Source organism: Rhincodon typus, chromosome 39 (genome assembly GCF_021869965.1).
Source record: "Rhincodon typus isolate 14 chromosome 39, sRhiTyp1.1, whole genome shotgun sequence".
Lineage (NCBI taxonomy): Eukaryota > Metazoa > Chordata > Chondrichthyes > Orectolobiformes > Rhincodontidae > Rhincodon > Rhincodon typus.
In genome coordinates this window covers 10,983,211-11,005,267 of record NC_063370.1, presented here as the reverse complement: position 1 = coordinate 11,005,267, position 22,057 = coordinate 10,983,211, and the positions used below count along the sequence as shown (strand labels likewise).

At 41.2% G+C, this 22,057-nt stretch overlaps 1 protein-coding gene and 1 long non-coding RNA gene across 5 annotated transcripts in view; one reads left to right on the top strand and one right to left on the bottom strand.

Moving 5' to 3' along the window:
- The window catches only part of LOC125487317, a 14,200-nt gene extending 603 nt beyond the window's left edge, over positions 1-13,597 (top strand). Inside the window, exons 1-5 of one of the 3 annotated variants that reach the window (XR_007265808.1) lie at positions 1-371; positions 751-905; positions 4,353-4,562; positions 12,486-12,546; positions 13,391-13,597. This is a non-coding gene — a long non-coding RNA (uncharacterized LOC125487317). The remainder of the gene's footprint in view (positions 372-750; positions 906-4,352; positions 4,563-12,485; positions 12,547-13,390) is intronic. The other 2 variants (XR_007265806.1, XR_007265807.1) reach the window with 2 other exon arrangements.
- Positions 1,172-22,057, bottom strand: part of LOC109916779 (mitogen-activated protein kinase kinase kinase kinase 5-like) — a 114,369-nt gene continuing 93,483 nt past the window's right edge. The window contains exons 20-32 of one of the 2 annotated variants that reach the window (XM_048618402.1): positions 19,651-19,692; positions 18,742-18,826; positions 18,497-18,576; positions 17,475-17,535; positions 13,687-13,792; positions 13,385-13,443; positions 11,926-12,029; positions 9,807-9,984; positions 7,630-7,698; positions 6,372-6,464; positions 5,432-5,502; positions 2,463-2,518; positions 1,172-1,598 (exon numbers count right to left, since the gene is read on the bottom strand). In XM_048618402.1, coding sequence (XP_048474359.1) covers positions 1,460-1,598; positions 2,463-2,518; positions 5,432-5,502; positions 6,372-6,464; positions 7,630-7,698; positions 9,807-9,984; positions 11,926-12,029; positions 13,385-13,443; positions 13,687-13,792; positions 17,475-17,535; positions 18,497-18,576; positions 18,742-18,826; positions 19,651-19,692 — 1,143 coding nt within the window. In that variant the 3' untranslated portion in view covers positions 1,172-1,459. The remainder of the gene's footprint in view (positions 1,599-2,462; positions 2,519-5,431; positions 5,503-6,371; positions 6,465-7,629; positions 7,699-9,806; positions 9,985-11,925; positions 12,030-13,384; positions 13,444-13,686; positions 13,793-17,474; positions 17,536-18,496; positions 18,577-18,741; positions 18,827-19,650; positions 19,693-22,057) is intronic. The other variant, XM_048618403.1, reaches the window with a different exon arrangement.

Sequence of the window (22,057 nt, the reverse complement as noted above, 5' to 3'; positions counted from 1 at the left end):
CTTGGCCTGCTGTGTTCATCCAGCTCTACACCTTGTTATCTCAGATTCTCCAGCATCTGCAGTTCCTGCTATCTCTGAAACAAGAGACAGGGAGTTGGGTTATCTGAGACTGAGCCATTGGGAAAAGGATTGAACTGAAGTTAACTACTCAAAATGCAACTGAAGGTAGAAAAGCTCACCCGTTGAGTTGTTTCGGCAATTTGGTTATGGGAATTCCAAAACCGAGAAGGTTCACTCAGGAAAGCACTGTGCATCCGAAATGTGCCGAGGTGAAGCTGACATGTCTAAGAGAGCTCACTAACCTCCAAACAACTTACCTTTCCAACCTTTTAAACACCAACCGCTCTGCAGCTTTGGAGAGTCTGTAGATGGTAAATTAGATTTATCAGCTGTCTCAGCATTAATCTAATTGGAATTGAAACATGTTTTTCCTCGATTCTGAAGGATGCCTAAGAAGAACTGTAGACAAACTCATCCTGGGTCTCTGTTTTTCACATAACAATAAGGCTGCTTACTGTGAATGGCTGTTCCACTGAAGAATCTTACCCCTACCAGACACCCAGTGTGAGGCTGTTTTTAAGTATTTGGCCTTCTGTTTTCCCTTCATACACTCAATCAGTTGATAAGTTTTATAAACTGAATGAAATAACTGATTTGTAGATTGCCCACAAACACTTACAGATTCTATTCACTCATTTACACAGCAAATGAACGACCATTCTGATATTTCCCAAAATGTGTCTGTTTCAGTGAAGCAGGAATCTGAATCCAGCACAGGTACACCTACATTGACAGACGCCACTGCCAACTGAAGTTCAAGTGGCCAAAGGCTGACCAAGAAAGTATTGGAACAGTCCAATCTGAAGGTCATAAAGGCAAGGACAAGATTTTCAGCAGCAGATGAGGTGAGGTGGAGTAGAGGCAAATGTAAGTCGACTTGGAATAGAGAGGATGTGAACAGCAAGTACACCTAGTAGTCAAGTAGTGGTTCAACCTAATTGTTGAAAATGGTCAGGTTGGGGAAAAGAATTGTTGATTGCGGTGTGTATTGGGCATGCCTTTCTGATTGGCATATCCTAATGCATTGGGTATAACCGTTTAATAGATTTTATCCACTCTCTGGCACAACTGACTAAACTCTAGATTAAAGTCAAAGCACAGAAGAAAGGTATACTGTATCATGTCAAATAAATTTATTTATTTATAGAATACCATCAATTAATTCATTCATTTCTCAATTCTACTTTAGAATATTCATCATTCAAACTTTACATGCTGTTGAATTGGTAGATGTTGCTATAATACAAGGACACGCATTCCAAAACTGTAATACAGATTCAGCAGGCGAGGACCACACCCACACCCAACATGATATGCAGAGAGGTCAACAGTATTAAATATCCCCTCTTTTAAGCCTTGTCCTGCTGCCAAAGCTCCTGTTTTGCCCATAGGAATGGCTTCACTGCCAGGCTGTGGCCCCATCTGATTGTACACCTCCCATCCTGCATAAGGGATTCTCTGGCACTTGCATGGTATAGAGGTTGCTGTGGGAGGTGGGGTCATCGGCCAGCTTGGTTTCAAAGACCACCAGTCTGCAGCTTTAAAGAAAGACACAACATATCAATGTCAAGATGTTACTTTCCCTTGAAAGAGATCCTCCTAATAGCTAAAACTGACTGTGATGTTAGCCACTTAATTGAAACATTTTTGTGTATGTTAAGCTCCACACCTCCCCAAAATCTGATGCTTGCCCCACATTTCTAGAAGGTTTCGGGTACATTCATGCCATTTGGGCATCCACTTATACATACCCCAAGTGATTGTTCTTCACGTGCTAACATGAACAGTGGGTTCTAGGAAACTATTGGACCACCAACAAACCTGATTAGTTATCTGGAAATTCAGTGCTTCTCCATTCACTCTCTGCAATGCATTGAATTTTAATTGCCCTCCCCTTCCCTATTTATTCCCTTCGTACAGAATCCCAAAATACAGAATTCTAGATGGATTGAACGGTTACCCATCAATTGCATTGTACAGAATCCCAAAATAAGCCAAATCTCATCTCACTTAGTCCCACAGAATCCCAATCGATCAAAATGCTTCACATTCCCTCCCATCCTCTCCCATCCTCTCCCATCCTATAGAATCTGTTGGATCAAGATGCTTGCTATTCATTTCCACAGTATACAATTTTTAAACCAATCTAACTGTTCTCTGGTTGCAGTTTTAGTGATCTATGATACAGATTAAGCACCCTCAACCTTTGCCAACTGCCATAGGAATACAACAGTTTATCAAACAATCTTATGGCTTAGGTTGGTTCTATCGAGATGACCCCAAGGGCTGTTTTATCTGGAATTACAGAAATGACAAGGTCCATAAAATCAAGGTTTTCCAAAGGTCACATAGCAAAGCAATGTGATTCAGTGCATAACGTGACTACTTTTGGAGATTCTTACCTGTCAGCTCCCAAAAAACGATAAAGTCGACTGTGTTCTGTTTTCTCCTCAAAAATCTGTAAATAAATAGGAATGTTGCTTGAGTCATTTTTCTGATCATTTCTGAACTGAATAATTTCTGAACAGAACTGAATATTATCAAATCACAAATAATACTATTAATTAATACTTCTGTTATCAACTCCATTCATCTCACCCTCTCCCCTGATCTATACACTCACTGTTCTTCTCTCCACCCAACCGTCTCCCCTGCACCTCTCTCTCTACCCAGTCATCTCCCTCGCCTATTTCTGACTCATGCTCCACCCATCCTCTTGCTACCCAACTCTCATCCTGTCCACTCAATTTGCCTTTCTCCAGATATCCTGTATTCACCCCACCTTCTCTGCATTCATTCCTCTCCTCTTTCCAGTTCACTTCTTCAAACCTTTCTTTCCCCATCTCCACTGACCTCCGCTTCCCTATCCACAGCCTCTCCCACTGCTGCTCCAACTTCTCCCCTCTCCTCACCACACCACTGTCCCTCACAATTGACTCCTCTCTTCTGCTGTGACAGTTTGTTATGACTGAACAGCCTGTGTTCATACACTGAATCTGTACATGATTTTATGTCATTGAATACACCTGATTACAGATGGTGACATGAACGTCTTAGCTGGATTTCCTTCTGTGAGTGCTCATGCTCACTGGACTTTTGAATCATATAGTTCTATACGAGTGAAAACTGGAAGGTGAAACCTTGTTTGTTTCAATAGCAAACACTCATAAATGACAAAGCTCTTGATGAACAAGAAGCTTCCACACAAACTTGTACGAACATACAGAACAAATAATTGTCTGGCCCTGGTAAAATCCATAGCACCAAAAGTGTAAATGGTAAAGCGGAGGTTTATCTGCTACCTTGCCTCCCTTCTATGGAGCTGGACTTCATTGGAACTGAAGGAGGACATTCAGCCCTTTCAGCCTATTCCACTATTCAACTAGACTATGTCTGATTTGTACCCCAACTCCATTTACTATACTTGATTCTATATCTCACATTACCCCACCTAAAATAATCTATTAATTTCAGTTTTAACCTTTAAACACTTCTCTAGCCTCAACAGCACTTTTGGGGAGGGAATTTATATTTCATCAATATTTTGCATGAAGAATTGCTTTCTGATTTCATTCTAAATGACCAAGGTCTAATCCTAAATTTATACCCCCTTGTTTTGGACTCCCTCATTGCAGGAAATGGTTTCTCTTAGTCTATCTTATGAAATTCATTGATCATCTTTAAACATTGCAGCTTTTCACTGTTAGTCTCCTTTGATCAAGAGAATTCCAAGGTTCTTCTTGTGATGCAGTGGTAGTGTCCCTACCCCTGGACCAAGATACCCAGGTTCAAGTCCTACCTGCTGCAGAGGGTAATATCTCTGAACAGGTTGATTAGGAAAAATAGGTCAACAGAATTCCAGCCTAGAGTAATCAACATGTGTTCATAACCTTTAAGCCCCTTCAGACTTACTAAGACTTCCCTTATCACAAGGCATTCTTCAATTTTTGCAGTAATTTTTTTTCTGTACCTGTACCTGGAAGTTTCTTCCACATCCTAATCTCTTTATGTGAAGAAGCACTTCCCAATATCAGTACTGAAAGTTACCTTGTCTGGATTGAGCGCCTATTCCTATTTCTACTTCCTCAGTTTCACGTAAATATATAGTCGGTTAACTTTTTCTTAAACAACTCATTAAAAGATTTCAAAAGATATTGTCAATTAAAATTGTGGAATTGTGGAAAATAGAGTAATGTGGGGAAATGTGAAATTATCCACATTGGTAATGAAAATTAAGAAAAAGACAAAGCATTTTCTAATGGTGAAAAATGATTACATTTTGTTGTTCAAAGGGATTTGGACCTTGTGCACAAACGATTGAAATTTAATATGCAGCTATAGCAAGCAATTGGGAACATGAATGGAGTGTTGGCCTGAAAATAAGTTTGGCGTCCAATGACGGAATGTGGGAGCAGGAAGAAGACAGGAACCAGTTCTGGAGGTTGATTTTAAAAGGCTGGCATTACAAGGCATGCCCTTGCCTTGCAGAATGGTGCAAGCAGGTGAGCACAGGGCCAGTAGTCCACACAGGTAGCCAAATTCTCCCTCAAGTACTCCAGCTGCTCTGCTCAAGTGATGAAAACTTTGTGTCACTGAGCACATCTTTTGACTAAAAACAGAAAATGCTGGAAATACGCAGCAGATCTGCCAGCATCTGTGAAGAGAAAAGCAGTGTTAATATTTCAAGTCTAGTGTGATTCTTCTGCTGTCCCATGTTTCGAGTTCTACGTACAGTTGTGGCTCTCTTCCCCAAGGAAGGATATATTCGTTTTAAGGACAGTACATTGATTCATTGAATCAAAGGATTGTTCTATGAGAAGAGATTGACTAGAATTGCCCTATATTCTATGACATTATGAAGAATAAAATGTATAAAATTCTTTAAAAGCTTGATAAGCTAAATGCAGAGAGGCTGTTTCTCCTGGCTGATATACAGCTAGAAGTCACAGCCTAAGAATAAGGAGTAAGGCATTTTGGACTGAGTTATGGAGAATGCTAATTCATATTTGGAATTCTTTACTTTCAAGGGCTGTGGATGCTCAATTGCTGAGTATATTCAAGACTGAGATTATTTGATTTATAGGTACAAAGAGATATAGGGATAAGGTGGAAGAATTCAGTAAATTAGAAAGAACCCTATGTTATATTCACTGTAAAATAAGCTTACTCTTTAGATCAGATTGGAGGCTTTTGTCAAAGAACTTGCACAGGCATGATGGTCTCCTTTTGTGCTCCACACTTCTAAAAATTGCCTCCCAAATAAGTCCTTTGCAGACTCTAACATTGAGAATCAGTTTCCATTAAGTGAATGTCTTCCCTTCTCCCTTGTGATCCGCATGTTACTTAGCAATTGAAACAAAACTGTACTTACTTCACAGGATCTAAAACTCTTCCGCTGCATCCCATGTTTCCAAAATCCCAGGACGCTGTCAGAGAAGCAGACTGGATGAGGGAAAAGAAAGCACATACAGTATAAATACTTTCAGATTATGTGTGATACTAGTCACTGTGAGCTGCATAAAATTTACATCACAGAGACAGGTCCTTCAGCCCAATTGGCATGTTGATGCTTATGGTCCACGTGAATCTCCTCTCATATCTTTCTATTTCTTACCTAATTTCTTCTCAACTGTATCAATACTTTTAACCTCAATTACTTCCTGTGGGACCAAATTAGAGCAATGGAGGCAATTTAAGCAAAGTGTGGCTGGGAAAATGTTATAGTATAAGTAAATGCTACATTTAAAGGATGCATAGACGATGTGTTAAACTGTTTAATATTTTAGTACTACATTTAAACTCATCCATTCTAACTCTATATTTAATTATTAACATTATAAGTTCCAATATCTGTGCTTGATGGGGTAAAATAATTTATAATGGAAAATTTTCAGGGAAAGTAAACACCGCTGCTAAGACTTTTAATATGTACCTGAAAGCAATGTTTCCTCTAAGCTGCATTTGTGCGTGCCTGTGCAACAACAATGAAAGTATTATGCAGGTCACTCACAACCTCGTTCACTTTAAGACAATGTACTCTGTATAATTATTCATACAATGTGAAGGTACTGCGCACAGAAGTAAATAGGTGACGCACAACAAAGTTGAAGGGATCATTGCCTCTGAGTATTAAGTGGGACAGCATATAAAGGAAGCTTTACATTGTATTTAACCCATGCATTGATATACTTGGTATCCAAGATGGAAAATCTCCATTTTCAAGCACTTGCATTCCCCCAAAACTAGTCCTGAAAAGCACAAACTTATAAAAGCTAAAGCAGTCAAATCTGAAATAACTTGTAACTCCTTACCGACTGATTCCACTGGGACATCAAACATCACCTCTGGGACCAGCTCCTTATTCAACTTGAGGTATCCGTGAATATTTACAATTTTTATATTTTCTGTTGAAAGAAAATAAGCTTCTTAAATTAATTGAGAAGGCCCAGCTCTTGCTCAGTGAATCTGGCATCTGACTGTGAGGTTGGATAGGTAGAAGGGGGTACATCTATCTGCTTGATTGACCCTGCAGTGACTACGCCATCTGTCCTGGGGTCAGCCTCATTGCTATGCTATAAGGCTATCTCAGGTTCTACAGCTTCCAGGAGCTTGAGGTAGAGTTTGGCCAGACTAGCAGAGACAGACATGGGAGGATACCTGTGATGATAAAATTTACGATTCTATGGTGGCTGACACTTTGGGAGGAGGGGAGAGAAATTTAACATTTAAAATGTGAAATATCTCCTGTCAGCCTTTGGGCACCACTAAGATGCTGCAGTTACGAAGACCCACAGTTGCTATGGTGATGATAAAAAAAGTGATGTGACGTCATATTATCATTGCCCACTTTAAATATGTCCGCCCATATTTGGTTAGCACTTTTACTGGCTGCTGTCATTTCTGGTGCAAAGTTCCAGGAGGAGTGGCAGTTGCTGACGGTAAAGCCAGCCCTCCTTGCCCCCATCACCATCCTGATTTCTTAAATGTCACAGGGAGCTATTTATCAGTTCAACCTCTAGCAGAGGGATTTGTTTGTTAAATTCTTCCTTCACTGCAGGCTGTGAAGAGTCTCCCTCACACGAGCCTATGAAATTCTCTCAGTGGGGGCTGCTGAGAGTCTCCCTCTGAGGGGCCTGCAGAGAGTCACTCTCCAAGGGGACTGTGGAGAGTCTCCCGTGGAGGGCTTGGCCAGTCGCACTGCAGGGAGTGATCCTTCAAGGGGCCTGTAGGGACTCACCCTCTGAGGGGCTTGTAGCTTGAACCAAATTGCTAGAAGTACCAAATAAGCCACAAACTCAATGAGCTAGACATGCCAAACACCCAGGTGTAAGGCTGGTAGAATAGCTGCCCATTTTCTACCTGTCCTCTGGAATTAAAATTGGCTGGTTGCTATATACAGACAGATAATTGTAATATCAATATTTACATCCGGTTGGTATATCTATCCAAGTGAGCTGCTTGAAGCTGGCTATGTCCCTACTGCCTGTTCTTCGTGAAATATTGATCTATTCTGGTAGCCACAGACAGCCCTCAAACTGAATCGAGCAAGTGCGGGGTGTTTGTACTTACGGCCGATACACACAAGTACCATGTCATCGTCCAGTTGACTCACGTGAACAAACTCCTCCTGCAGAGATGCTGCAGTGAGAAACCTTAGTGTTACTTCAACTAATTTACATTCGAAGAAATATCCAAAAAGCAAAAAGATTGTCTCTGCAACCTTACCTCAGCATCATTCCCCATAAAGCTGTCTTAAGTTATTTTAAAAAGATACGTTTTTAAATTCACAAAATGTGGCCATCACTTGCTAGGCTAGCTTTTATTGTCCATCTCTAAATTCCCTTGACAAAGTTGTGGTGAGCTGCCTTCTTGAACCACTGCTGTTTATGTAGTGTTTGTGCACTTACAATGCTGTTAGGGAGAAATTCCAAGATTTTGATCGTGTGACAGTGAAGGAACGATGATATATCTCTAGGTCAGGATGGTGTGTGACTTGGAGGGGAGCTCACAGTTGTTGGTCTTCCCACGCTTATCCATCTAGCTATAGAAATGGATTTGGGAACAATAAACATGATGCTGTCACAGTTCACAGTAGAAACAGGTGAAAGGACTAGTCTGGGAGCACCAGGTTGGCAGACCATGGGGTGGATTTTTAATGCCTACTGTTTAATCTAACACAGAGCCTGGTGGGCTTTCAAAGATTTCACTGGAATGAAACCTGTCCAAGATCTGTCACAGGCATGTGCTGTGCCAAATTGATACCAAGAAGGTGAAGACAAGTATTCACCCTGATCTTTCTTTGCAATTTAATTGCTGGCATTAGTTACCCTGTTTAAAATAAAGATGTTCACATCTCCATTGAAGGTAGAGTTATCTGAACAACAACTAATACCCAGATGTTGAAAGTCAACAAGCGTTTTCTCCCCTTGGAGTCAGTGAATAATTATATTATGATGGGAAATTTATTCTTGGAGTGTGTGAAACACTGATGAGGCAATATTTGCTGTCAACCTCAAGCTGTTCTGAGTCAAGAGAGAACTGTGTACCAAGGAGGCGGACTGTGGCCACAATGTGTTCACATCGGGGGCGTTGTTCTGGATTCCTGCATGTCTTATACAATCTTGTCTGTGTCTGGGTGACCCTGAAGAAGGAACAGGCAGCATCCACCAGTATACTTGAGATCTTCTAAGACTACTGGGAATCGGAAGGACTGGAGTGCGAAATGCACACCTAGACCAACACTATTATGTATTTTTATTAGTTTCCCTTGATTCTTTTCTCTTATGGGTATTTTTATTTTTGCAGCCTTTAAAAGATCGCTTTTTTCACAGAAATAGATTTACCACCTTGGGCACTTGAGCAGACATTCTCCCTGTGATATCATGAAGTTCAATGCAATAACACTGTGAATAGGATAACATCCAGAATCCACAGCAAACACTCATGATGTCACACATGGTTATTATCTGTATTAGCTAAGCAAGAGACAACTAGATTTATTGAGCACAGGTCATGCTGTGGATTTTCAACTAATGACCTTTGGATAGCCAGGATAAGAACAAGTAGGCTACTACATTTAGCAAGCGCAGAGTCTTTTGGTGTCATAGAATCAGAAAGCAATGAGATATACAGCAAGGAAACAGACCCTTTGGTCCAACTCGTCCATGCTGACCAGATATCCTAAATTGATCTAGTCCCGTTAGCCAGAATTTGGCCCATATCCCTCTGAACCCTTCCTATTCATATACCCATCCAGATAACTTGTAAATGTTGTAATTGTTCCAGCCTCCACCACTTCGTCTGGCAGATCATTCCATACACTCACCACCCTCTGCGTGAAAAGGTTGCCCCTTAGGTCCCTTTTAAATCTTTCCCCTCTCACCATAAACCTATGCCCTTTAGTTTTGGACTCCCCCACCCTGGGGAAAAGATCTTGTCTATTTACCCTATTCATGCCCCTCGTGATTTTACAAACCTCTACAAGGTCATGCTTCAGCCTCCGATGCTCCAGGGAAAATAGCCCCATCCTATTCAGCCTCTCCCTATTGCTCAAACCCTCCAACCCTGGCAACATCCTTGTAAATTTTTTCTGAACCCTTTCAAGTTTCACAACATCCTTCCTATTAGGAGGGAGATAAATATATTGCACCTAGTGTATCAGAAAAGGCTGTAGACACGCACTCTGGGCCTTGATGTGTAGAGATGAAACTTGACTTTCTTTCTTAGTACTTGTAACAGTAACTCACCTGTTCCCAAATCTGTGAACCAGGATGAGGAAGAATTGAGATTTATTGTCTGGAACTCTACAGCCTTGCTGGAGGAATGTTTTGTGCTGACCCCAACGCAAACCATTGGATACTCCTGACCTGGAACCACTAGCGTTTCCAAAACTCGAAGTGGATTCGGCAGTGGAAAGTCAAAGTGCTGGAACATAAAAGGGGGCAACGTCAAAGGCAGCTAAAGGAAAGGTCCAATGTTAGCACCTTAATTTTGAATGATGTTGATTGAGAGGTAAATATTGACCAAGGTATCAGGGAAAATTTCACTACTTTTCTTTGGACTAATACCCATGGGGTCTTTTGCATCCAGCTGAGAGGATAACCAGAGCCACAGCTTATCAACCATCTCAAAGATGGCACCTCTCACAGCGCATCATTCCCTCAATACTGCAGTGGAGTCTCAGCCTAGATTTTGTGCAGAATCCTCTTGTATGGGACTTGAATCCACCACCTTTTGACTCAGACACGAGAGTCACAGCTAGCATCTTACTTAGAGCTCCAGAACCTTTTTTGCAATTCCAGGGCAGCTTCCCAAAGACAAGATACTTCATCCTCATCCGCTAAATGACATATTCTCAAAGAAGAGGGGAAAAGGAATAAATTGCTGAGAGGTTCTTTTATGCTCGAGCAAGAAAGAGTAGGGGATTATGACTCAAGCCTTCACTTTTTAAAAAGCATACAATACCCCTGATGTCTAGACACTGGGCAAAGCCTGGGAACAGGAAGCCCTTTTCCCTTCACAAACTCTGATACAGAATTAGGAATGTGATATAAGTCTTTAGCATTAATTGGACATAGGTGGTACAATGGATCAGACCTCTTGTCTTCTACCTCCTGGCACAGGGGTTCAACTTAGTTCAGACAAATGAGACAAGAAGTCTTCTGTCAGCCAGATGCTACGAGAAATGATTCTAGCCTGTGTCATCCTACTCCCTCAAGAACGAAAACAACTCCCAGCCGCCCTGAAATCAGTCATCTGACTTAGATATTTAGGAATGGCAGGAACCATTCAGCTCCTCAAGCCTATTCCACTAATCAAAGAAATCAAGGTCAATCCTACTCCAAATGCCCACCTTGGCTCCAAATCTCTTGGCTAGCAAAAAATCGATCTCAGAATTAAAGTGATCAATTGAGCCAGTATTTACTGCTTTCTTACCAGAGAGAGGTTCCATACTACAATCGGCATTTGTGTGGCATGTTTATTTCCTCCTGCATGACTTCATCACAGACCCCCCACAGTGAAAAATGTGTCTATCCTATATCAAGTCCTTTCAAAGTTCTAAACACCTCAGTCAAATCACTTAACTGTCTATATTCTATGGAGTACAAGCCCGGTCTTTATAATTTCTTCTTGCAATTTAGCTTAGAGCCCTGATGACTTTCTGGAGAAACTACACTACTACATTGTCATACAGCTGGCATCCAAACTGGATAAAGTGATGCTTTGAAGTAGAGACTAGGGCACATAGCACACAATCAGTCTCACACTGTTTATAAGTACCTGTGGACCTAAAATCTCATCCAGTACCATTGTGTAGCTTGGTTAAAAACTTGTGCACCTCCCCAGTCAAACTAAACCTTCAGAATGACTTTTGGAAGAGGAGTAGGTCATTCACCCCCTTGAGTCAGTTCAACCATTCAATTAGATTGTGGCTGGCTTATACCTTAACATTGCTTAACATCCCTTGATACTATTTTATTGCCATATACAGTATTTACCCTCATTTTTATTTGCTACTTCCTACCTGATCTGTTAATTTAGTTTAATAAATTTAGCTACCCAGTATTGAAAATTCAAGTGGTTCCAGAGGATTAACAACCTTTTAGGGAACTGAGTTTCAGGTCATCAATTGTATTAATACATGCCTCCTGATGTCACTCTTAAATAGCCTTGTTCTAATTTAAGGTTATGATCCCTTGTTCTGAATTCTCGCATCAGATAGGCCTGCAAACCTCTGATTATGAAGAAAACGAAGATCTTTGGATCTGTCCGACAAGGAATCAACTGATAACTGTTTTGTCTTCAGCTTAATTGCAAAACACTGACATTCAACAAATAATGATGAGGAGGACAGTGAGAACACACCTTAATGAGCATGAATTTATGCATGGGCTCATACCACTGCAAGAGAACGATACTGGATTCCAACGCTCCACAAAGGTAGCAACATCCTGTTGGGGAGTTTCGCACTGTGGAAATAGGATCCGTGTTAATTTCATCTGAGTGTCACAGTGAGGAGCATGGGGTATATCAATGTTACAATGGGGGATATGGGATGTATCATTACTTCAGTGGAGAAATGTAGGGTATATCAGCTTTTTAATGACAGATGTTTGGTATGGGTTGATTAGCTCAGTTGGCTGGACAGCTGGTTTGTGATGCTAACAGCCTGGTTTCAATTCCTGTACTGGCTGAGGATACCAGAAGGTCTCACTTTCTCAACTTCACTGAGGTGTGGTGACCCTCAGATTAAACTTTGTGTGTGTCTCTCTCTAATGAACAAGTGGGACTATAAGGCTTTACTTGCTTTATATCAGTGTTATAGCAGAGGTGTGTGGGTATATCAGTTTTTCAGTGACTTCTTTTTAAAATTCATTCATGAAATGTTGGCATCACTGACATTATTGCCCATCACTGTTTTCCAGAGAGCAGTATAAGAGTGAACCACAATCCTGTGGGTTTGGAGTCACGTGCAGGCCAGACCAGGTAAAGATGACAGACTTCCTTCCCTAAAGGATGTGAGTGATTTTTTTTGAAACAAAACCAACAAGGTCACCTTTCGGCAATTTTTAAATTCTAGATTTTTAAAACTAAATTCAAATTTCACCAGCTGCCAGGGTTTGATTCGAACCACTGTCCCCAGAACATTAGCCCGGAATTCTGGATTACTAGACCAGTGAGATTACCACTACACCACCACCTCCCCCTATTGTGTGGTATGGTGTGGTGTGGATTATCATCAGGGTATTGTGGTGTGGGGTATATCTGTGTTCTGGAATGAGGTATATTATTGTTTCTGAAAGGATGTGCGGCTATATCAATATTACGGTGAGAAATGTGGGGTATATCAGTTTTACAGTTACAGTGTAGGGTAAATCAGTGTTACAGTGAAGGACTTTCAATATTATACTGAGGAGTGTGAGATATATCAGTATTTCTTATTGAATGGTGGAGCCTACTTGAAAGGCCAAATGGCCTATTTCTGTTCCTAATTCATATGCATGTTCGTGATGGGTATTTTAGTATTACTATGAGAGGTTTGGGAAGTATCAGCATTGTAATGAGGGTACATGCATTGTATCAGTACTATAGCAAGGTGTGTGGATATGTCATTGTTTCAGCAAGGTATGTGCAGTATGTCAGAGTTTTACAATGGGGGATATGAGATATATATATGTTGGAATGAAGGTATGGGGTGTTGGTGAGTTGAGTGAAATGTTTGGGATTTGGCTAAGCAGATGGGGAATTGTTTGGTGATTTGAATGTTGAGTGACAGGATGGATAATTATGTGAGAGATGCAATGTACATGCCTAATTTACTCACCAACAGAACATTTCCTACAGCCTTTGGTGTCTGGAATCTTACTGGTTGTTGCATTCTTCCTGCAGAAGACATACCGACACAAGTATAAGTACAATACCGCTAATCCAGTTACCTACCCTTGCCCATAACTCTGTCCTATCTCACATGGCTATTTCCATAGTCATGAAAACTCTGTCATTGGAACTGAATGAAGTAATAAAATAAAGAACTCCACAAAATGTGTTATTTCACTCAACATGTCAACATTGAGTTAAAGTCTCGGTTCAGTTTAACTTGCCTCACCTGTCAGGTCTGACCCTTACCTGGGCAAAAGTCGGTGTGTTGGTATGTGAACCATTGACCTCTGTTCCTTCTTGGCCTGTTCGTACAGTCCTAGCAGGCTATGAGAGTGTAACTGCAGTGTCTTCCCTGGAAGAACAAGCAAGTCACATTAACCTGGCCCAGCACTGCTTTATGTTAATACCTCAGAGAAAAGTGTGGATCCTCTGCACACCCCAATCACAACAAATGGAAAGAAAGAAGAGACCCTGGATACTGCTAAGAATGGAGAACTTGATTTGCATATGACCCACACCAGGAGTGAAGGGCTCCTCCCCATGAGACTGATCAGTCCTTGTTTACTTCTTCTAATCTTCCCCTCCCACAAACACATACGTGCACAATGGATTTCAAATCAGAGCCAGCTCCAACTGGTTAAAAACAAATTATGTTTGACTAACTTGACTGGCTAACTGTGGTGCCACTATTTAAGAAAGGTAGTAAGGAAGAGCCAGGGAACTATAGACCGGTGAGCCTGACATCAGTGATGGGCAAGTTGTTGGAGGGGATCCTGAGGGGCAGGATTTACATGTATTTGGAAAGGCAAGGACTAATTAGGGATAGTCAACATGGCTTTGTGCCTGGGAAATCGTGTCTCACCAACTTGATTGAGTTTTTTGAAGAAGTAACGAAGAGGATTGATGAGGGCAGAGCGACGAATGTGATCTGTATGGACTTCATTAAGGTGTTCGACCAGGTTCCACATGGTAGATTGGTTAGCAAGGTTAGGTCACATGGAATACGGGGAGAACTAGCCATCTGGATACAGAACTGGCTCTGAGGTAGGAGATGGAGGGTAGTGGTAGAGGGTTGCTTTTCAGACTGGAGGCCTGTGACTAGTGGTGTGCCACTAGGATCTGTGCTGGGTCCACTGCTTTTCGTCATTTATATCCATGATTTGGATGTGAACATAGGAGGTATGGTTAGTAAGTTTGCAGATGACACCAAAATTGGTGGTGTAGTAAATAGTGAAAAAGATTATTTCAGAGTACAACAGGACCTTGATCAGATGGGCCATGGAGTAGTAGTCGCAGTTTAATTTAGATAAATGTGAGGTGCTGCATTTTGGAAAGGCAAATCAGGGCAGGACTTATACACTTAATAGTACAGTCCTAGGGAGTGTTGCTGAACAAAGAAACCTTGAAGTGCAGGTTCATAGTTCCTTGAAAGTGGAGTTGCAGGTAGACAGGATAGTGAAGAAAGCATTCAGTATGCTTACCTTTATTGGTCAGCACACTGAGTATAGGAGTTGGGAGGTCATGTTGCACCTGTACAGAACAATGGTTAGGCCACTTTTGGAAGATTGCATTCAGTTCTGGTCTCCCTGCTTTAAGAACGATGTTGTAAAACTTGAAAGAGTTCAGAAAAGATTTATAAGGATGTTGCCAGGGTTGGAGTGTTTGAGCTATAGGGAGAGACTGAATAGACGGGCTATTTTCCCTGGAGAGTCGGAGGTTGAGGGGTGACCTTATCCAAGTTTATAAAATCATGAGGGGCATGGATAGGGTGACTAGCCAAGGTCTTTTCCCCAGGGTGGGGGAGTCCAAAACTAGAGAGCATAGGTTTAAGGTGAGAGGGGAAAGATTTAAAAGGGACCTAAGGTGCAACTTTTTCACACAGAGGACGGTGTGTGTATGGAATGATGTGCCAGAAGAAATGGTGATGGTTGATACAATTACAACATTTAAAAGACATCTGGATGGATATATGAATAGGAAGGGTTCAGAGGGATATGGGCCAAATTCTGGCAAATGGGACTAGATCCATTTAGGATATCTGGTCGGCATGGACGAGTTGGACCGAAGGGTCTGTTTCCATGCTGTACAGCTCCATGACTCTGTGACTCTATGACTAGTTCTTTGATGAAGTAAACGGAGAGGTTTGGTGACGGTAGTATGATGAGTGATGGTAAGAAATGGATTTTCAAGATTGCCACAAAATACATCTGCCAACAAAATGAAATCCTATGGGACTAAGAAACAGTGACTGTGGGGATATGAACTTGTATCAACGGAAAACAGAATACAATGGTGAATGGTATTAAACTGGAGAGCGGTATATAATGTCCCCCCAAAAGTCAGTGTTAGGATTATTGCTCTTATTGACGTACACTAATGACTTTGACCTGGGTATTCAGAGCATAATTTCAAAGGTTGATGACACATCACATCTGAATTATACTAGGTAGTAAGGAGGAGAGAAATAAACTTGAAGAAATCGTAGACTGGTGATGTGGGCAAAGATATTGCTGATCTAATTTAATGCAGGAAAATTATGAGATGGAAGTTGTTTTGTAGAAAGAATGAGGTGAACCAATATAAACTAAATGATGAAATGTTATAAGAGGGTGCAGTGATAGAGAGCTGGAGCAATAATACACAAATCTTTGAACATAAGGAACAGGAGCAGCAGCAAGCCATTCAGCCTTTTTGCCCTGATCCCCAGTTCAGTGAGATTATGACTAATCTTTAGTTCAGTGCTGTTTTGCTCTATCATTCCTATATCCTTTGATTTTTTAAAAATATGTAGAAATCTATTGATCACTTGGAGTTGGTAGGAAAGTTGTAAAGACTGTTAATAGAATGTTTGGGATCTTCAGCTTTTCAAGTAGGGATATCAAAACAAAGAAGTTATGCTAAATGTCTATAAAAGTTAGTCAGAAAGAAAAAGGTATGGTATAAAGACAACAATCTCTCCATCAACATCAGTAAAATGAAGGAGCTGGTCATTGACTTCAGGAAGTGGAGTGGAAGGCACACCCCTGTCTATATCAATGGTGCTGAGGCGAAGATGATTTAAATTTGAATCCAATAAAAATTTGAAATTAAGAATCTAATGATGACCACTAATCCATTGTCGGAAAAAATCCGTCTGGTTCACTAATGCCTTTTAGAGAAGGAAACTGCCATCCTCACCTGGTGTGGCCTACACGTGACTTCAGACCCACAGCAATGTGGTTGACACTCAACTACCTTCTGGGCAATTAGAGATGGGCAATATACGCTGGCCTAGCCAGCAATACCCTCATCCAATACTGTTAGGGAGTTCCAGTTTTTGACCAAGTGACAGTGAAACAATGGCGATATATTTCCATGTCAGGAAAGTGAGAGGATTGAAAGGTGACTGGCAGATGGTGGTCTTCCTATTGCATTTGTTGTCTTTTTCTTTCTAGGTGGTAGATGTTGCGTATTTGCTGGAAATGCCATTAGATGTCGAGGTACAGTGGTTAGATTCTCCATAGTTGGAGGTGATAATTGTTGACCATAATGATCTCCATTTGTACACAGACCTTTTAAAAATTTATTCATGGGATAAAGGCATCGCCATCTAGGTGAGTATTTATTGTTCATCTTTAATCATCCAGAGGCCATTAAGAGTCAACTCCTGGAAATATATATAGGCCACATCAGGTAAAGATGGCAAATTTCCCTCCCTAAATGACATTAGTGAACCAGATGAATTTTTTTTTAATGATAATCAACATTGTTGCAAGGTTGCGGTTTGGCCAGCTCTTCATTCCAATTTTTTTTTAAAATTCAGATTTTATCTGCCATTATTTGAAGCTACGTCTATAGAACATTAACTTTAGGTCCTGGAGTACTAACTCAATGACCTTACTACTACACCATTATCTTGCCAGCTGCTCCTTATGAATCTGAATTACGTTGGTTAATTTGTTAATGATGGATGAGGTTCTGAGAGTGAACACAACTCATAATATAGTCCAGTTTCCCACAGTTTGTCTGAGGCTTCAGTGTGAGACTTTTCTTACCTGAGATGCTGATTAATACGTTACTGATGACATAAACCCAAGTGCAGCGGCCTGGATACAACTGAGAAACAAGAAACTGGAGTTCAACTAACAGCAAGAGTCCAATTAAGCAAAGTTATTACATGAGAGGTAACTTGTGGTGGCACAGTGGCTTAGTGGTTAGCACTGCTGCCTCTCAGTGCCAGGGATCTAGGTTCAATTCTACCCTTCGGCGACTGTCTGTGTGGAGTTTGCACATTCTCCTCGTGTCTGTGTGGGTTTCTGCCAGGTGTTCTGGTTTCCAACCCACAGTCACAAAGATGTGCCAATTAGGTGGATTGGCCATGCTAAATTGTCCATAGTGTTCAGGGATGTGTGGGTTAGGTGAACTTGCCATGGGAAATGAAGGGCTTAAGGGGATGGGTCTGGGTGGGATACTTTCAGAGGATTGGTGTGGACGTGTTGGGCTGAATGGCCTGTTTCCACACTATAAGGAAACTTGTAAATGAGTAATATATACATATAAGTTAGTACCAGCCACAGATAACATATGGGAAACAAGTAACAAGTGGTTACAGGTAGCTCATACATACTTGTGAACATAGTAAATAAACAGACACAGGTAATACAGGGGTTACAAGGACACAGGTAACACAGCAACATGAAATGCATAGAGGTAACTCAAACACAAATAATGCACACAGATGTTAGACAAATGTGGGGAAACAGGCATATTGTTAATGCATGCACACACACCAGTAAAATGCAAACAGATAACTGATACACAAACAATAGCACATTTAGGTAACGTGTGTATAAGGAAGCATGTGTTAGCAGGCCACAAAGATGGCATTTTACAATGCAGTGGTAACATGCACATAGTTTAAATGCAGACACTTGTACACAGATAACACAAAAACACATGCATATTTAATACTCAGATGCAAGTATGCATGCACGCCCATGTGAATGAATATATCATGTACTGATAATATTAGTGTGTGTTTTACACGTGTATATGAGGCAGTGAGATCTGACCTTACCTGTTCTAGTATGGCTTCCTGCAGTTCATTTAGATTTAGGGTATAAATCCCTTCCTCAGATCCCAATATCAGGTGCTTGGCTAAAAAATAAAAATCAATTAGAGCTCAACAGCATTACTGAACTTCAGCTAGTTAAATGTAAGTCACTGTTACTCTTAACGTTGCTGTAATGTTAGCCAGTTACTCATTGTCACTCCCAGTATTGTTGTAATATGTCAGCCTATGTAGAAACAATGAGCAGCTACCTTTGGTGTTGGGATGTATCCATGATGTTACACAGTTAATCTTCAGTGGACAGCCGTTAAACACTTTCACTAATGGAACCTCCACCTGAAACAAACAATTTCCAGGTTAGACAGGGAGGGGGTTAACAGGAAAGAATCATTTTATTTGAAGGTGGGTGTTAGATTAGATATCTACTTGGATTCAAAGTTACCAATCACATCCTGTACAAACCAGAGAGAACTAGACCAACCCAGTTTAGAGGATAAATGTGGCAGGGATCAAGGGTCAAACAGAGACCCCAAGTGTTGGACAGTGTCCTCCCTGGTGGAACGGATCAAAGCTTGAGCAGCTGACATTGCTGATTGAATGATAACAGTTGCTGATGTTTCAGTTGCAAACACATTGACTTCATCCAGCCTGATATAAAAGGCTCAAAATACATTCCCCCATCACACCCAACAGGGACTGAGTCAAACCATGGATACCACAATTTAGTCCCATGGAGGAGCTGTACCAAACTCACAGCCATCTTCACCAACGTGTTCCTAAAGGGGAGTGGACCTAATCCACAGATTCAACACCTGTCACCTCACCCCCAACCAACAATTCCAGACCTCACCACAGTAATGCCAACCATTCAGACCCTGACCCATGACCTTCTTACACAGGGATAACCTCACCCCACCAAACTCAGAGAGGAATGAGATCCTCCCCCTCCTGCTCTCCTCTACAAAGGATTGAAACCCTGTCCCTCCCCTCTACATGGGAGTGAGACACTCACCTTTACCATGCCCGCCCCACCCCCCCACACACAGGAGTGAGCTCCCCCTTCTCAGCCTCCTATTCTACTCACAGCATTACTCCTCCCCCCAACTCAACAACCTTCTATGCAAAAGCCCATGGACACGGTGTTTCTGAATGTCACTCACCTGCACTCTTTGAACTGAGGGGACATCAGTGTCAGGAGGTACCTGAGAGACAAAAACATTCTCATTGACATTGTCCACCTATACCCTCCTTTCCCGCAGCAGCATAGCCCACCCTCCTCCCCATATCCACCCTCTCACCCCATAACTCAACATTCTCCTCTGAAAATGATGCCACTGAGAGGAAGTCCAATACAGGAAAGTGAGAATCTCCAGGCTCATGGTCTCCATTGAAAGATTTGGAGCAGGAATAGATCTGAAACTTTGAGCTTATTAGTGCCCAATCCTGACCGGGGACAAATGGCTGTGTGATCTTGGCAAAGCCAATGAGACTAAAGCCTCACTGTAAGAAAGAATGAAGAACTTGCATTTCTATAGCACCTTTTGTGATCCCAAAATATCACAAAGCTATTTACAAAGAGTGAGTACTTGTGAAGCATATTTACTGTTGTAGAAAACACATTAACCAATTTTCACAGAGCAAGATCCCATAATTAAATAATGACTCGATTGGCTCTCGTTAGTCATGTTGTATTACGGATCAATATTAGTCTCATAGAGTGAGAGCAGGATCCAACTGTCAACAGAATTCACTACTCATTTACCTCACTGCTATCTGAGGGATTCATCTTTCGGCTTCACGTGCATAACAACAGCTAAACCCAGCTGAAGACAATGAATACGTTCTTCAAGTTAGCTTTCCTATATTGTCATTCTTTCTCTGAATTCAAAACTTCATTAGTTTAAGTCCCACTCAAGGCTGTTTTGTCTGGTCCTGCACAGTTGGAGGTGCTATCTTTCAGGAGCGATGTTAAACTGAGGCCCATCCCTCCATCTCATATGGGCAGAAAAATGTATTCTTTTGAAGAGATCAGGAGAGTTTTGCCTGGTGTCCTGTCCAGTAATTTTTTCTGAACTATCATCACGAAAAACAGATTATCTATTATTTGTACATTGCTATTGCGGTGTACAAATTACCAGATGTTAAAAAGTAGTTCATCATTGGCTGTAAAAATGTTTTGGGACCTTTTGAGTGTGACAGGTACTAAAGAATTACAAATATTTTCTTTTTTCTCACATGCTCATTGTCATGTTATTCCTAGTTTAAAACACTTTGTGGAAGTGCTAAGGTTATGGGCAACTCACAGCATCTGAACATTAATAGTTTGTTTTGGATATGGAGGCGACTCTGTGCTTGGCATTGAGATTGTCAGCTTAATTTCAAGATCAAACCAACTCTGCATCACGTTTAATTTCATCATCTTATCACTAAATATTTAGCTCCTTGTTTGAACATGCAAATGTAAAACTGTTATTTTAACGTTTGCAATTTGCTTTTTTTTTAAAAAAACCTGTTTTTCTGATCAATGTGTTCAGTGATGATATTACACACCTGTGGAGCAGGTGGGATTTGAAACCAGGCAAAGACACTACCACTGTACCACAAACGGGTCCCTTAAATCTAATCCTGCAGTACCACCAATTGCCAAATGGTTGTGTTGTTGACACGTTACTACTAATAGTGCAGCAACGCCACCAGGCGATAGCTGGCAGAACAGCAGTTTCTTATTAAGGTTTCAATGGAGCAAGTCCTCATACTCATAGCCGATGAAGGGAAATTCCCAGGAAAATATTTCTAGTGTGGAAGTAACATTGCAAAGTATTTCAAAGGTCGTTAAAAAAAATTTCAAAGCAACTCAGTATATTTAACCCCAGCACGTCTGGGTGAAGAAGCAATGCAGAAAGCACAGGAAGCAGTGAGGTGATAGTGAATTGCCACCAAAATTGCCCCAAGCACCCTAGAAAATTCAATTATGGGGCAACCAATTGAAAAGTCATCCTCTGTGAGTAGAATGAACAGAATTAGGAAGATCTGTTCCTCCAATTATAGATATTTTCAGTTTTCACCCGGTGCATGCAGGGGCGGTCAAGAGAGAGGGTCTTCTTGTGGGTCTGCTCCTGGGCCTGGCCAAAGTAGCTATTAACAGGCCCAGACAGTGGTCTGTAGATGGATTCATTGTTCCTGACTATTTGGCCCTCTTTTGGGGTTACATCCACATTCGGGTGCCCCTAGGGAGAGAGCATGCTGTGTTCATCGGCCTTTAGAGATCAGTGGACATTGCACTGGCTGGGGTGCATCGTCGCTCCAGATGATGTAATTTTAATTTAGTAAGTTTCCGTTTGACTGTTAACCTGTGTTTTTTTGATACAGTGCCCCAGCTCTTTAACTATTGTTTTACTTTCTCATTACAAGAGTACAGGGATCTTTATTCTGTGCAACCCATGCTGTCCTTGTCCTGGAAGGGTTTGATAGGGAGAGTGTTGGGAAACTTAACTTACGGTTTACTTTTAGTTTAAAAGAGTAAAGGGAGCTCTACTGTGTATCTAACCCAATGTTGTCCCTGTCCTG